Source organism: Phoxinus phoxinus (genome assembly GCF_949152265.1).
Source record: "Phoxinus phoxinus genome assembly, chromosome: 1".
In the NCBI taxonomy this organism is placed as follows: domain Eukaryota; kingdom Metazoa; phylum Chordata; class Actinopteri; order Cypriniformes; family Leuciscidae; genus Phoxinus; species Phoxinus phoxinus.
In genome coordinates, this window is record NC_136876.1 from 33,767,492 (window position 1) to 33,785,487 (window position 17,996).

Consider the following 17,996-nt stretch of genomic DNA (forward strand, 5'->3'; position numbering starts at 1 on the left):
CAGTGAGTGCTTGTGGTGGCAACCTATATACACTGAACCTACATACTTTACCGTTCAAAAGTTAGGGGTCAGTAAGTGTTTTTTTCTAGCTTAATCGATGCATCATTGCTAAAAACAACACTGAATAATGCTTTAAGTCGTAAAGACAGTTGAAAGTAAAGACATTTATATTGTTACAAAAGATTTCTATTTCAAATAAATGCTGTTCTTCTGAACTTTCTATTCATCAAAAAGCCATTGATAATAATATGAAATGTTTCTTGACCTGCAAATCAGCTTATTATAATGATTTTCATTCCTTATTTGTATAGTATTTTGATCAAATAATAACTTCCTTGGTAAGCATAAAAGACTTGGTAAGAAAACTTACTAAAAACATTAAAGAAATCTTACTGACCCCAAACTTTTAAATGCTAGTGTGTCTAAAAACACTATGAATTGAATTCCATTATACATCAAATATAAAACTCTGCAAACAAATGAAGAAGTAGAACTTGTTTATGATTATTTAGAATGAAAATGAAAGATGGGAGAAAAACTGGGAAGAACCTAAAAATCACAAAGTGAAACCAAAACACGGGATTTTAAAAAAACATGAGAACAACACTGTGCACAATGCCTGAACATCATGACATCATAATGGTTGTGACCGCACATGCCTTTTCCAGTAATACAATTCAAAAGAAACAAAGGTAAGCTCAGAGACTGAATGTCTTTTCTCAACTCTCCAGCCACAGATGACTTACCCGTCCTGAGCCGAACACTGCCTCCTGGGCGTACTTTACCAGGCATTCCTTGCAGAATAGATGGCCATCCGTGCACTGGGTCATCTCCTCAAAGGCAAACTCCCCACAGCAGCAGCCACATTCAATCAACTGCCCGTCCTGAGAGCACAGGTCAAAAGTGTCACAAGCTCTCAAATCACAAACTTCAGGATTATAATCTAAAACACATGACCAGGCTGAACGAGGTCACTCTAATCTGATTTTAGAGCTGGAAACTATTTTATACATAGTCAGCTGCAAATATGGTTTGACCCCAAAAACATTCTAACAAAAGGTTTCTCAGTGGTTTACAGTAGTATCAGATGTACTTAGACTCATACTAAAAGTATACCAAAGTTTGACTCCAAGAAAGGCCCCATTTTCAAAATGGCGGCCGTCAGATCCTTAAAGGACAAGTTTGGTATTTTACATTTAAAGCCCTGTTTTCAGATTGTTTCTGATGAAATAGAACGGTTAAGATTAAAATTTGGACACATGCTGCTGTCCCGAGAATTTTCGGTTTCTTTCGCTTTGTCCAAATTTGAATCTTAACCGTTCTATTTCATCAGAAACGATCTGAAAACAGGGCTTTAAGTGTAAAATACCGAACTTGTCCTTTAAAATGACAATTACTCCTTTGTATTCCTGCTAGACCAGGAATACTGGTGCCTGGAACATGTTTGGGCCATGTAATATTCTAATTAGCATATTTGCATGATAGATAAGTGATTACAAGTACAATTATATATTAAAGCAATTGGTTACTTACAAGTAGGGATGCATAACGATTAATCGCAATTAATCGTTTGCAGAATAAAAGTTTTTGTTTACATCATATATGTGTGTGTACTGTGTAAAATAATTATGTATTTATAAATACACACACATGCATGTATATATTTTAAAAATATTTACATGTTTATATACATTTTTATATTTAAATATGATTTATATTATATATAATTATAAATACTTAATACATAAATATATTTTTTTCTTAAAATTATACATGCATGTTTGTATATTTATAAATACATAATTATTATACACAGTACACACACATATATGATGTAAACAAAAACTTTTATTCTGCAAACGATTAATTGCGATTAATCGTTATGCATCCCTATTTACAAGCATATTTAAGTGAACAATAACTACAATTTCCCTTAAGTAATTGCATATTTCTCCTTTCTCACATCATTTTGCCTAGTGTTGGTGGTTTCTGTGGTTCATAACCATTCCAAAAAAAAATAAATTCATTAGAACTGTGTCTGTAAAATTTGTCAAAACAGGGCTGCCACGTGAAGGCATGTGCTGATTGTCTGAACCCGTATCGAATCACGCCAATTAATTGGCTGATGGCCTCCTCAGCGGCGCTGCTTGAGAGCGGAATGACGTGGACAAAACTTTGGGGACATAACCAGGTGTAGGCCGTAGAAACATCTTCACAAGACCTGGGGCAAACTCCATACAAGGCTCACTCACAGAAAGAGCCTGCAGATCCTACACGCGCTTGAGAGAGGCCAACACTAACAAAAGTGCCACCTTGAGAGTCAGAATCCGGTCCGGAGCTGACTCCAAGGGTTCAAAGGAAGGCTCTAATAGCCCCTCCAGAACAACTGATAAATCCCAGGTGGGGACACTAATAGGACGTGCAGGCCTCAGGCGTCTAACTCCACGCTTAAACGAGGAGACCAGACGGTGTCTACCCAAGCGGACCTCGTCTGATTCCCGATAGGCAGCGATAGCCGCGACATAAACTCTCAAGGTGGTAGCAGATGATCCAGCCACAAATTTATCCTGCAGGAATTCCAGCACTGAACTGACCGGGCAGCTGACTGGGTCCACAGCATGATCCGAACACCAAGTCTCATAAACCTTCCACTTAGAGAAATACAGCGGTCTAGTAGAAGGCGCACAAGCATTACCAATGGTCTCCCGAACATCAGCGGGAAGACCAGATGCCACTGTCGCTAGCGATTGCCTCTTATCGGCCACACCCACAGCATCCATATCTTGGGTCGAGGATGCCAAATCCTGCCCTGGAGCTGAGACCGTAGATGATGGGAATCTGCCAAGGGGACCCCACCACCAGGGAAATCAGTTCTGAAAACCACGTCTGGGATGGCCAGAATGGGGCTACCAGAAGGAGGCGGATTCCACACTCCCTCACTCTGTGAAGGACTGCAGGGATTAGCTTGACCGGAGGGAATGCATACAGTTTCAACTCCAGCCACGGATGAGCGAGGGCATCTATCCACAGAGGCGTCGGATGAGACAGGGAAAACCACAGGGGGCACCGTGTCAAGCTCTGCGAAGCAAAGAGGTCCGCCTAACCGAACATACTTCAAATTTGAGCCACTGTTTAGACATCCATTCCCCCGACTTGCGCTTCTGTTTCGACAGAAAGTCCGCTGCAATGTTCAGGTCCCCTGGGACGTGAACTGTTCTCAGCAAAAGAAACATGTCTTGAGCCCAAAGGAGGAGGCGGTGCGTATGCCGAGGCAGACAAAACTTTCCACCTCCAAAGAGCGAAGGCAACTGCGCGACACTCTCAGCAGGCGGAAGGGAGACCAAGAAGGGCGGATGCCCCTGAGTTTCATCCACCACAGGAATGGTCTCATATGAAGGAGACCCAAGGGCAGCACAGGAGAGGCTGCTGCCATGAACCCCAGAAGCCTGCGACATATGCCCACCGCTACATGATGGCCGAGCCTGAAGCGGGCCAAGCACGCATGGAGACTGGAAACTCGAGCAGGGGCCAGATGGGCCTGAATCGAGAGAGAATCGAGTTGGACACCCAGGAAAGTGGTCTGCTGAGAAGTGGTTAAGACACTCTTCTGAGCATTCAACCTGAGACCAAGAGACCGGAGGTGGTGGAGAAGGACGTCCCTATGACGACACACCAACTCTCTGGAATGAGCAAGAATGAGCCAGGCGTCTAGATAATTTAGCACACGGATGCCCTGGAGCCTCAAGGGGGCCAGAGCTGCACCCATGGACATAATACATATGTAACGCGGCATTACATATGTATTACCTTATTCAAATTGAAATGAGTGACCATTTTAGAGGGTTCACACACCTCTGTTCGGGCTAATTCAGAGTTGTTTATGATCAAAGTTATACAACTCCAATTTAAGTTACTTTTGGGTGCAATAACTTTTACATTGAATGTCTTAGCAAAAAAAGGGTATGTGTCCAAAAACACGTAGTGAGTAGGAGTTACATGATATTGGCTTAATCGTTTACATCTCTGGTTCACCCCAAACAAAGATAAAACCTTACAGTAATCTCTCAAAATCATGTTTTCCATAAGTATGTAATCATGTCAGTGCAATTTAGACAAGTCCAATGGATTCATAGACCCAGAAAACATGGGGTTAGACTCGAACCCCAACACCAAGAATACTTGGCTAGGTCAAATAATGGAGTTAGGATATTTTAAGGGCTTCTTGCCCATCTTGGACTCCATCTTGAAAATTACACCTTTCTAGTTGTCAAACTTTGGTAAACTTTTAGTATGTTATTAAGGACACCTAATACCACAAAAAACAGCTGAGAAACCTTTTGTTAGAATTTTTTTTAGGGTTAGGTGTTTTTTTTCTATATCTGCAGCCGCCTAACAATATTTTCCAACAATCAGTAATGTTGCAGTTAGAGCATGAACAAGGTCTGCAGAGTAACAAAGCACAAAGTCACTCCAAAGTGATATGCTTGATGTGTGTGTGTGTCTTCCCGATCTGCTCTTAACTTTATAAGTTAAGCATTAAACATTTCTTATTAAACATTTTTTAAATTAAATATGAAATAAATGACGAAAATGTGTCTATATATTAAAAAAACTAAACTTGAATTATTCTGTTTATATGTTAATTGCAACTCTCCTGACATCTATACATTTAAAATAAATTGTGAGGATTCGCCACCCTGGGTCACATGACCGTAAACAATTAAATTACTTCCATGAAGTGATCTTCGCATGTTCCCAACACTAATGGAATTGTGGAAGGGCCCTTCATGAAGGGATTCAGTTGTTCACTTTCGTTTGGAAAGACCCTATAAATGGCAACCCTTTCCAGGAGGGCCCTTCAAGGGTGCAAAAGCAGTTTTGAATTCACCCTCATTCGCTCTTCTTCTTCTGCTCTTTTTCCTGTTGTGGCAGTTAGCAAACAGTGTTGCATCACCACGCACGTCCCCTTCTGGACTGGAGTGTGGGTTGCATGTAACTGACAGTATTCGTCGTCTAACTGTATGTAGTATGTACAATGTGCACAGAATATACAAGTCACAATATTCCTCATTTAACAATTCCCTAATAGGCCATATGCAAAAAAGGGGCAAGGCCTGGTTGAGTTGCGTTAGTAGTGCATTAGTAAGGGGTACGGTTATGGTAAGGGGCTTGACATTTCTGAAACATGCTCAAAGTGGTTGACCAATCCCAACACAGTGGTCCAGCCAACCAATCAAAACACATTGCACTTGTCTGAAAGAGGAGCTTCATAGAGACAGAAACTAAACAGATACTGACAGAATGAGAGGAGCTGCAACCACGTAAAATTTTTTTTTTTTTTTTTTTTTTACATTCAAGTATGAAAATCTATTCTAGTAGAGCCCAAAAACAAAATCAAGTATTTTGTAAAAGGGCATAATGTGGCCTCTTTCAGTTGTAATTTGTTTCTTATGATGTGGTTTGACGTCATTACAAGAGCATAAAAAGTGCGTAAACAACTGGTTCTTCAAACCCACCTTTTGATACTGCTCCTCGTTCACTTGCAAAGCCAAAAGAAAATCTTCATGCTAAAAGCAGAGGGAAAAAAGCCCTAGTAAGTATTTGAACAATTAACAGCCTGTCAGCTCAGTTCCACACAACCCTGCTTCTTGGGTTGTTTCAAGAGGAAACATCAGAAGTAAATTGAAGAAGTGTGCCGTGTGAAGTACCTCAGCCATTTCCTTGGCTTTCTGCTCATAGAACTGCAGCTCTTTCACAAGAGACGGCTCCAGTGTTGTCTCGTTACCGCGGCTCCATCTGCGATTCTTCTCCAAAAAGTACATCTTTCTTTCCAGTTTAAAAGAACCTGAAATGAATGAGACAAAATGAGCATTTCATGCATTTGAAAGGCATGCAAAGGAGAAAAATCTATGTAGTCACCCTGCTCAAACTTGAAGTCTATGAAGATGCGTTCATTTGGCTCTCTCCTTCTCTTCTTCTTCCCTGAGGGGTCAGTAGAGTTTTCTTGCCACTTCTTGAGGGCTTCGAATAAGGCCTTCAAGAGATACCACAGACATTAATACCATACAAATGACTAACAAAACGGTAAAACAATATGGCTGATGCAAATGGCGATATATTAAGGGGGCTTTCAAACTGGGCTCGTTTGCTTAGCGTTGGTTTGGTTTCACACTCAACTTGATTCTATCGAACCCTGTTGAGTTTGCGTGCATATTACGTCATCACAAACAAGCACGGCGCATGATAGAAACAGAATGCGGGTCAATAGATTGTGTTTTTTATTAATACAGTGCTATATTATGCGCAGCTGAGTGAACACCACGTTTACTGTGCGTGTGTCGCATAAGGTGGCCTTCTGCTGCTTGCAAACGGATTCTTTTGAGGAGACAGTGGATTTCCAAATTTGTTGCCCTGATTCTACGTGCTATGCGCGAATACACTGCAGTCTCACTCTCGCTCGTATCCAAGGTAAATCATCAACACTATCATCCCTTACATGTGTTTTATTTAACTAAATACATCATAATCAGCTAAAACGCATGAGCAGGTCACTTTACTTCCTGAACAAGTGCGCACCCGAGTCAGTGTTGCTCTCACATTCACGCGAACCGCGGCACGGTTCGGGAGCAACCGAACTCAGACCGCCTCCTCCATGTAGTCTCGGGGTTCGGGACCCCAGTGCGCACCCGGGTCCACATGACGGTGTTCACATTAGCGATTTTTCATGCGAACCGTGCCCCGTTCCGAACTAAACTGCCAGTGTGAAAGCCCCTTAAGACTCGAGTGTAGCCAACGACCAATACAATAGTGTTAAATAGTGTTAGCAAACGACATTTCGAGGTGAAAGAAAGCAGGACTTGAATGAACCAACCCAAAACAACTGCTTTTCAAACCGCCTCCTTTTTAATGGATAATTATATAGTGTTATTCAAAACTGGCTGAGTAGACAGTGCCAATATGAGTGCTTCCTCCATCAGTTTTGCTCTGTAGCTATTTTATGAACATACACCCAAACAGAGGTCACGGCCGAACCGAGAGACTTGCTATTATTTGGCACTGTGCATTTGTCAATTTCACTAAACTTAAATTGAATGCAAAATTCATGGGGAAATTTTCTTAGCAAAAAGTCCACCAGGCGAAATTCTTCACCATGCAGATTACCATGAAAATACTGGATTTCACTCACAAAATTTTGCCAAGTGTCAGTAAATGTGAGTGTGACCACAACTTTACACAAAATAGTTGAAATATATTCAATATAAACAATATTAAGTTAAGTATAATCACTACACCTGACATCAGCAAGCTTCATCAATACACTGACTGATGTTGAATGTCAACCTCCTGACATAAAGATTAGAGTTCGTAGAAGAATTCTAGTAGGTATGAATGATCACCTTTCGTGTGATTGCATAGTGTCCTTTGAGGCAATTCAGGGCCCATTTGATATCCTGACAGCTCAACATTCTGAAGTCACCCATCAGCATGTCTGCAGCTTGAATGACAACCTCTGGGCCAACAGTCTTTAGTTTGAAATAATCAAAATAATTTTCACTTTCCTGTATGACAGAGAAAAAATTATACCATATTAGTTACATTTTTTTAATGTAATACATTCAAAATAGCAGCACCCAATATATCTATGACTAAATAAATATGGATATCTGATAAAAAATAAAGTGCAAACCTGCGTCTCAGAATCATTCGTCTCGAGGAGAACACTGCTTTGTGTCAAAACTGAGTTTGCTTTCTTCGGATAATCAGGGTTTTCCAACAATATATTGCATATTCTGTGTTAAAGAAGCCAAACGATGTCTCACAAACATCACATGTGAACAAAGTACGTCTGAGCAAGAAATGAGAAGATAAAGGTATGCGCTTACACATTTAAATCTTTCAGGTCCCCTCTCTCTATCAGTTCTGCTACATATGCATCCTGCACATCAGGGAAAAGGTCCATCTGAAAATTTGAGTCAAAACAAACCACACCTTTAATGCAGGACATGAACAGTCGCATACTATAACGTGAGGTGCTAATCAGAAGACTCACCACCCCCTTCACCAGGATGTCGAGGGACGTCCGGTCAGGGGCCTGCTGTATGGGGGGTTCTCTGGGTGCTGACGGCCCGGGCCTCTCGTTGTCAGCCGGTGCGGGTAAACGTGCAGGGGAGAGAGGGGCTGCCGGCTGCTCATTTTGTCTGACCTCTACAAGCACAGTGTCCTGTGGCGTCTGAGGCCTTATTGTGGGCCTTTCAGTTCTCGGCCAAACAAGCACTTCAATATTGCGGGGCAAGTCTGACTGACCTGATACAGTGGTGGGTGGAGCTGAAAAAACAGAATTGGCCTGATTTGCTGAGTGTGCACTAGCTGAAGGGTCCTTATGAATGGGCAGTGAGTCCTTAACAGGCAATGAAGGTCTGTGCAAGGCATTTTCTCTAGACGTCGAGGGTACAGCATTCTGGTCCGTGGTTAAGACACCTATGGCTTGGTTTCCTAATGTAGGATGTGCGACGCCTACAGAAGGATGAGGAGCATGTGCGCTGGTAGGATGTCTTTTGGACCCAGATGCCTGGCCTGGGAAGGTGCTCGCACTCCATTTGGCTGCAGGTCGGATCAGCTCACGTTGAGGTGAGGGCTGTGACTGCCAGACGTCAAAAGAGAATGTATATGATTAATATTTGGAACAGGAACCGCTCATCACATTATATTGCAGTACTTGCACATCAATTTTCTAGAAATTTAAGCACTGAACAGAAAGATAATTTCTCATTCTCTTAGACTACTTTTAACTTTTCTTTTTTTTATGGCAAAAACAAAACAAAAACATGTTCGGTACAGTATGCATATTCACACCGGTTATACAGGTATTACTGCTGGTTTGACACTAGGGAGCACTATGCTTTTATTCGGTCTAATTACCTTCACATAATAGACAGTTTGATGCTACACATAGATTTTTTTTAATTAACCCCTTCAGACCTGAATTATGTTTAAAGTTTCTGAAAAATGTAAAAATTAATTTTCCCAGCTCATGAGCATTCTATAAATGAGATTTATAATTTTAACAATTTTACAATACAAATTTTGGCTTAAATTGTAAAAAAAATTTGTCCATTTCAATGGACGTCAGGTTAAAACAGGTGTACTTCACAAAAATTTACCAACATAAAATTAAATAATAAACATACATTTTTTTGGTATATACTTAAAGCTTTTTCTCAAGGTCAAAAACTTTTCAACAGTATAATATTTCAACTTTATTTTGAGGTTTTAGTTTTACAGATTGCACATTGTTTGTAATAAACTAAATATCTTAGAATCAATCAAAATGGTCATGTTAGTCATTTTCTTTGTGCATCTTTCTTTTTTTTAGATCAAAAACTTGAACATTACAACATTTCAACTTTAATTGTAAGGTTTTTGCTTTATAGATCGCACATTTGTTTATTCATAACAAAATAAACTTAACTTAGGAATCAATCAATGCATTCACGTTAGAGTAATTTCCTGTGTGCATCTTTGAAACAATTTCACTGTTAACGATTTTCTTGTATTAGAAAGCATGGTTGCCAGCAAGTTACTGTATTTCGATTTCCAGTAACTGTACTGTAATTCACTTTACTATGGAAGTCAATGGCTATTGTCAACTGTCTAGTTACCGACATTCTTTAAAATATCTTCTTTTGTGTTCAGCAGAATAAAAAAACTCATACAGGTTTGGAACAACAAGAGTAAGTGAAGGGTGAGTAAGTGATGACAAATATAATTTTTGGATGTACTATACCTATAAAGGGATAGTTCACCCAAAAATTAAAATTAGCCCATGATTTACTCACCCTGTAGCCTATGTTCGTTTGTCATTTTACTTTATAAAGTTTACAGATATTTTTCTTCCTCATCACTCCACATAGAGTCAACATCTGACATATTTCCATCAGCTATATGTTCAAGCACTTCAAGAACTGTATATTCTGCATATGAAAAAGTTAATGGTATCAGTACTGTGATATAGATTTTTTTATATAAGAAATTTCAATCAGCATTACTGGACTTCAGTTACTGGAATGTGATTTCAGTGACAGGCTTTTGAACCCACTGTACATTCTAATGGACTGACACATTTGAAAAAAATCCTGATTTAAAACTACAATCGTTTTTTTTAACTTTAATAAGTTCAATCTTTCTATTTTACATACAAACTATGGAAATACTGGCAAACATATACATTTTAAAAAAAAGTAAAACCATAGAAAATGTTGCTTTCTTCTGTGTTTGGAGTGAAGTGCTGCCATGCTTCTCTTCAATGTAGTGTTTTTTTTTTAAATAATTACTACATGCAGAGCTTTACTGCCATTTGATTGGATGATAAACCGTCGACTGCAGGCTTTAAACTAGGTGAAATGCTCCAGAAGTAAAAAAAAAAAAAAAAAAAAAAAAAAAAAAAGGGGGGGTTGACTTGATGTCCATAAATGGACGCAGGGTCTGAATGGGTTAACTAAACATTTATGAATCTTAAAATTAAATTATTAATTTGCACACTCAGAGGATCAGTTTTACCAAAAAAAATATGAAAATTGTAGTGGAGCATCAAAGTTCTTATGTGGATCAAGGAACTGCCCATAAGTCCTCAACTTGGGTCCTTCAGAGAAACAAAAGGGACTGTGCACGTATATTATAATATATATACAAATATAATTCACACTGTTGCTGTTTTTCCTTATTTTACTCTCAATATCAAGTGGTAGCTTCAGATGAAGAACATTTTCACTGATAAGCAGGCATTATATTGCTTCTTACCATGGCATGATGAATGTGCTTCTTGTGTATAAAAAGTACAGAAAAAACAATCATAATGTTTCCATCTTCAAATCTGTATAAATTGCATACCAGTATCGTCTATATACATGGCAAGCCTATTAGACAGCTCTTTGAATCACTTGACTGGTCGACTGTGACATTCTGCATTTTTATATAATGATATAGGCTAGCTTTACTAGTTTCATGTTGCTCAAAGCACTCTGTGGTCTCTGTATCCTCACATAACCAAATAATTCCAATTTAAATAAATACATTTATAGACACTTTTATCCAAAGCAGCATACAAATGAGAATCAATTTATAATTTGATAATTTATTTACTGATTTGGAATGTTACCAACCATGTAATACGCAGGATAACATCCAGTCATCCAGTCAATATTGCAAAATAACACCCTTTGGATTTGCCTCAGGGTTGTGATGATCACCTTAACATTTTACGTTACTATATTTTACATGAATATTTTTAGGAATAAAGAGACTGACCACCATTTAGAGCAAGTGCTGTAGAATCAGGCTGATGCACAAACCATTATTTCTATAGAAAAAATTATTTCTCTCTTTTTCTGAAAGAAAAAGATGCAATCTTTACTCATGTCTTTTTCAATAAATCACAGTTCTGAATGAATATCAATTTTTTCGTATGACCCATTTGATATAAAAATCATATCACCAGGTCCCTGCTGACTCCCACCACTAGTAGGCTATATTATCATACTCATGAATTCAACAGATATGCTGTGCTAAGTGTGTAGGGAGCAGTGAATACTACACAAGGAGCCTGTGAATTGGAACGCAGCTAGAGTTACCTCTAAGATTCTCAATTCCTCCTCTTCATCATCCTTGACCACAACAGGGGCATTTGGTACGAATCTGACAGGTTCATCATCAGAATCCGACGATGAGGATATGGTTATGTAGGACGTCTTCGTCCTAACTTTCTTAGCTGACAAAAAAATAAACATGACACAAAAAAGGAGTCAGGACATACAGAATGCCTCTATTACTTATAATAAAGCCTTAGTGTTAGTACCTCGACTGCGATGGGTGTTGAAACTAGCCAGGTGGATAACATCATCATCACTGGACCCGTCAGCCATGATAAGACACACAGACTCCCTGAGTCGTCCACCTTCTCTCTCTCACACAAACACCCATGCACACACACAGGAACCTGAAATGAGACACGCATAATCCCACATTAATTACTTCACATGGTGCATTCATCAGAGTTTTGATCTAAACACAGAAAGTAGCTTTAAGTCAGCATGAAACAGCAGTTGCGATAATCTTGTCTTCCCTATTATGACGTATATTTGAGTGAAATGGCTGCAAAAAACAAGAAAAAAATTGATGTTTTAATGAGTGACAGGTTGCCCAGCCCTAGCGCCTGTAAACATGTTATCAGAGGAATGATGTCGCTGTAAGGGGGAAGGGAAGTCATTTTAATTGAAGATTAGGGCGCATGAATAATAATAAAAAAATCGCACGGATAAATGCTTTTTAATAAATACTGAAATATTCCATAAAATCAAGAACTGTCCATTTTTATTTCATGCTGACTTTAATGATGCACTAGATTGGATAGATAGGCTACATCTGTGAGGCTGCGCGTGCACATAAGATCCCATGTAGTTTCCAAACATTTTTAAAGTAGTCTAGAATGACAGATTCACACATCAACATTATATTCATGACCATTACTTAGCTTGAGTTCACGTACAAGACAACCAGTTGAAAGTAAAAGAGTTAGAAGAGTTGATGTCCTTGAGAAATAATGTTTATATATTTTAAATGCGTGCTGTCACGGAGTATGTCTGTGTGCAGACATTTAAGTGTGTTTTTGTTTGGTTTATCTATGATGTTTCAGGTTAAACGCGACTGTGACACCCAAACGTGATGTCTAAGTAGTCAGCTTACAACAAGGTTTTAAAAAACAGCCTGTTAATTCCAATAGCTTGTCCAGAACAGACTAGCTGATCTCGCATAGCAGTGCTGAGAAACACTGTTGATGTTATAAATGTGATCGTTCGTTTTCCTTTCTCTTTAAAACACATTGACATTGTAAAATAAGTGATATATACAGCAGGACAAAAGAAACAAACAAATCTGTACTCGCTAAAGTCCCTAGCCAGGCTCAGCTAAGTTAACGTTAGCTGTTTGGCGTTAACCCTCCGCGCCAGCTGACATCACTTAGCTGCTAAACAAGACAGATTTTCATTATTAGCCGGGAATTTCATCCCAACTTAATGGCGAGGGTAAACAAGCTCTAATAAGACTACAACACACGAAGACTGTTTCATGAATTGCACGTACCTCTCAGTCACAATTTCCAGCACATCGAAAGCGTTTGATCGCCGGATATCGAAACAAACGGCCAAAACAAGCCAGAGTGTGACGTCAGACGCAGACGCGTCGTGCTGTAGGCGGAGGATCATGAGAGTTGTAGTTCTCCTTCGTTGTCTGTTGTTAGTTTCTGTATGTCCTCTAGATGTCTCTGTTTTCCTTAATACAAAGTGTTTGTACCTTGTACCATTCACTGTGGCGCTAATATCAAAACATTGATGTTGTTTTTCAAAACTCTTGACATAAACCTCCGACCAACCAACCGCTTATCACAGTGTAGCCAACATTTTTCCATCGGTAATTGGATACAATTTCAATTAAACCTTTAAAGACATGAACACACAATGCAAAGTTATGAATATTGGACCTTGAAGACCGTTTTGAGTTTTGCAAATGATTGACTGAACAAATGGACAGATCACCTCAATCTCTAGGGTCAGTGACATGACGTGCATGTTTTTGTGTCCGAGAGCATTATTTTATATAGCATATTCTGTGTATAACCTATTTCGTTTGAATTCCTTTTTAGTACATTTAAATAATAGCCTACATATTATTTTATGTTTTGTTATCATAAACCCCCACAATGTCAGGTGGTGCAACTGTCCGAACAAATGAACAGACTAAATAATTAAAAACGAAATACTATTTTAGACTTGAAACCTTTCATATAAACACATTTTATTAATATAAGTTTTAAAGCTGTTGAGATCATTGGAAACAGTATTTTGTATATTCTCACAGTGGCACAAGTTTGCAAACATCCTCTTTTATTATGAATTGACAAGGTAATAAGTAAGGGATAATTATATAGCAAGGCGGTTGTTATAGCGAATACAACCCCGACAGGCTGATCGGGACCCCGGCGCGAAGCAGAGGATAACAACCGCCTCGCTATACATTATCCAGCTTATTACATGGCTACCCACCAAATAAATCAATTATTTGACACAAAATATTTAATTAAAAAGGAGTTTATTGATTTAAAAACTATTGTATTACTTCCGTTAAAGAACACCGTGTCCATAACGCTCTGTTTTTCATGGCAACGGTGTGGTATACTTAGCAGCGGTCTGTTATCAAGAAATAACAGACCGCATTCTACATTAGAATTCAACCAAGCCATGTAATAACACTAAACAATGCATTGTCCAGGACCCCCAACTGATCATTGCAGAATGAACTGGTAACTGCTGATTTCAAGTATGTGTTGGTACCATATAAATGTTATATATAATCTCTATATAGATCAGTCAGTGTCCATGTCAAGTGGTACAACAGTATAAAACTTGTTGAACCGCCACATAAAAAGTCAAAAAATTAATTTAAACATTTTGAAATATTTAACAACTGAAACTTGTTTAAACATATATTGTTAACCACTCAAAAAACATAGATAGATAGATAGATAGATAGATAGATAGATAGATAGATAGATAGATAGATAGATAGATAGATAGATAGATAGAGAGAGAGAGAGAGATTTCATGGTGACTTTAAAGAGGCACATTTATGCACTTGGTCTCATATCTTAATGTAATGACCAAAAATGTAGCATTAACTGTGTCCAAAGAAAACAATTACCTATCCAACAAAGTAAGTCTTTATTCTGAGTGGCACAGATCCAAGTAAAACAAAGTGACCGTCCTTAGCTTCATTTTGTAAAAGTGGAAAATATGCTGGCCCTGAGAGAGATGAACAGGCCAATTATGCTCAGACTCCCTTAGGATGCAACAGGCTCTGCGGCAAAAGGTGATGATTGAAATGATGAAGACAGTTCAAAGTAGGTCATGTGTAAGCTGAAAAGCATGCATCCGATGGCCATGACTGGCGTCATATGGAAAAATTAACTTGCAATCTAAACATGGGATCTTACCAATATAAACTTCTACCACAGTCGTTGCTTCTGTTACTCAAATAGAGGAATGTAGCACCTGTGGGCTTCATCTGTGCCATACTCCAAAAGCTTTTGTATCCTCATTAAAAAACATATTTTTGTTCCAGAATGAATGGTTAATTTGCAAATGACTACACAAACATATCAGCTATTCATAAAAGTCAGAAGAAAATTATCATAAAAGGTGGTTTCACCCAGTCAGTCGTCAGTCAAATTCAGCTTCGTAGCAGGAGAATCTATTGAACTGTCAATCAATGAAACCAGAACCCTGCAATTATGACTGCCAAACCACTAAAACCCCTAGCCAACAGATCTATTCACTTGCAGATGGGCTCTCCTAAATCAGACTTTCATCCTGATTTAGGAGAGCAGTTCATAAATATGAATATTTAAATGTAATCGTTTTAGTATGTAAAAGTGTAATGTAATGTAACAACATTTTTTATTTAATTTGTAATTTTTTGTTTTGTCTAGAAAAGCCTTTCTAGGGACCTGAGATGCAAATTAGCTTTCTCTATGTGCAATACATATTTTCCAGCTTTGACTGGGATCATGTTTTTTGTACTGTCCCTATACAAATAAACTTATAAATAAATAAATAAATCCAAATAAGAAATAGAAAAGATGTGCTCGATTTGAGAGGTTTTCTCAGTTTTAAGAATCATAATGTTTTTGATTTCAGATTTCAGAGAAGTCGCACCAACTCAGATTGTTACAGAAAATTGCTGCCTTGCAATGATTCAAATGGTCAATCTGTTGGTTTGTTAAGAGGAGATTTTCAGGTCTGTGGCTCATCAAAGTGATAATGGTAAATATTGGATTGCATATTTAACATTTTAATTTTTGGAATGTAAAAAGTAGATTATTAAATAATAATGATTATTTATAGATTTTTTTTTTTTTTTTACTTTTGGTGTTAGTTTTACTTTTTGTGGCTGCTCCACATGTAAGCTAAAATATTTATGTGGGAAAAATATTGCTTGGAGATATAAGAATGTTTACTGAAGCACAGCTTCCCTAGCCATGTCATTGCACAACTGAAGGAGAGTCGAGAAGAAGTCCAAAAAGCATTGACTACCAGGATAACAGTAGCCAAATATATGGTTTCAATTCTTCAACATAAAATAGAACAGCCAGTACAATATCTAGACAGAATAAGCGTTTGGCTTCAATACCACTTGACCATTTAGAGAATTCAAAAATGATTTGGACCCCGAGTGTCCAAGAGACTAACAATGCACTAACCTGTTTATGGAAAACAGCCTGAAGTGACTCATTTGTTTATTGGTGGTGTAAACCTGTATGAGCGGCTGAAAGTGATTTCACAGCTCACTGCTCAGCAGTTTACTCAGGCCATGAATACAATACCTCATTCACTGCTATGGAAATTCTTGACCGTGTGGCTTTAAGTTTATTTCCACAAAACAGGAGAAGAATAAAATTAAGAGGAAACATACAACTAATAAAATCAAGCTAAAAAGTCTTCATGCATTATTTTTTACAATTTAGTAAAACACAAAATACAAAAAGCCTATATAAGGATGTGATGCATTGATTATATTCCAGGCATCAGTTCTTAAAAATAAATTGAGATAGTCACTTATGGTAAGACTATAGTCTGTACATTTTTCCAGGTCTGGTCACATACATCATGAGCATTTCAAGCACATCATCTGCTTTCTCTTTTATCAATAGCATGCAACTGAAAAAAAAACACACAAAAAAACACATCTGACAATAGTTTTTAAACTACAATATAAACTCAAGTACAAAATCTTGAATGTGTAAACTTGCCTTTTTATATAACAAAGCTCATACAAATACACATCATATTAAAGGTCATGTGTGATTTTAAATAAACAGAAACTGAATATCAAGCTTAACATAACTTACTATTGCACATAACCTCTTTCTTGATTGCACACATTTTCCACATAATAATCTAACAAAGAATCACAAGTCACCATTTTACTATCTACATATTTGGTCAGCGAAGAAATAGTGCAAAATGTTAACATTCATATTTATGATCAAATATTAATCTGTACAGAAATTATCAACTTAAAAAATATATATATTATTCTTTTTTTTCTTTTTACAATTTGAGACAAACTAAAAGTAACATGTTCCCAAATGGTTAATTTTAGGTTTTATTTTTACAACCATAAAATAACTCTTACAGAACGTTCCCTCATAATTATTTTAGGACATAAAGCCATTCTACATCAGTAAGTGACGCACCTCTAACTAAAAAGCTAAATATAAAAATGCAGGTTTAGGGATTTTGGGGGTGCTGGGTTTAAAATGGAGACCAAAAACTAACATTACCAGAACATTCTGGGAACCAACCAACTAATGTTATTTGGGACAGGGCTATAGCATGACGGTCTATTTCTCTGCGCACAGCACTGTCCTTTAAAAAAAAAAAAAAGAATAATTGATATTGATGCTATTTTTGTAAGTCAAAAATGCATTATAAAAAACTTTGTATTTTGCTGTAATCTGTGGTTGATGTTTGTCTGTTTAGTTGTGTAAATAAAACAAGGGGGAAATGGGTGACCCCTAAAACCCTTCTTTTCACCACACTATACAACACTTAAAAAAGATGAATAACCAACATGATGACATGATGTTTAAGAAATATTCTCACAATTTGCTATACAGGTAAAACTCGAAAAATTTGAATATCGTGCAAAAGTGAATTTATTTCAGTAATTCAACTTAAAAGGTGCATCTAATATATTATAAAGACTCATTACATGCAAAGTGAGATATTTCAAGCCTTTATTTGTTATAATTTTGATGATTATGGCAGCAATGAAAACCTTTTCACAATATTCTAATTTTGAATTTGGGGTTTTCATAAGCTGTAAGCCATAATCATCAAAATGATAACAAAATAAAGGCTTGAAATATCTCACTTTGCATGTAAAGT

At 37.6% G+C, this 17,996-nt stretch overlaps 1 protein-coding gene across 1 annotated transcript in view; it reads right to left on the reverse strand.

Annotated features, from left to right (window-relative positions):
- Positions 1 to 13,408, reverse strand: part of rnf216 (ring finger protein 216) — a 32,468-nt gene extending 19,060 nt beyond the window's left edge. The window contains exons 1-11 of the mRNA XM_079625759.1: positions 13,135 to 13,408; positions 11,852 to 11,992; positions 11,628 to 11,764; positions 8,051 to 8,641; positions 7,884 to 7,960; positions 7,688 to 7,790; positions 7,398 to 7,559; positions 5,920 to 6,034; positions 5,709 to 5,845; positions 5,517 to 5,567; positions 747 to 884 (exon numbers count right to left, since the gene is read on the reverse strand). Of these exons, the coding sequence (XP_079481885.1) occupies positions 747 to 884; positions 5,517 to 5,567; positions 5,709 to 5,845; positions 5,920 to 6,034; positions 7,398 to 7,559; positions 7,688 to 7,790; positions 7,884 to 7,960; positions 8,051 to 8,641; positions 11,628 to 11,764; positions 11,852 to 11,918 (1,578 nt within the window). The 5' untranslated portion in view covers positions 11,919 to 11,992; positions 13,135 to 13,408. The remainder of the gene's footprint in view (positions 1 to 746; positions 885 to 5,516; positions 5,568 to 5,708; positions 5,846 to 5,919; positions 6,035 to 7,397; positions 7,560 to 7,687; positions 7,791 to 7,883; positions 7,961 to 8,050; positions 8,642 to 11,627; positions 11,765 to 11,851; positions 11,993 to 13,134) is intronic.
- Between the last annotated feature and the right edge of the window lie 4,588 nt (positions 13,409 to 17,996).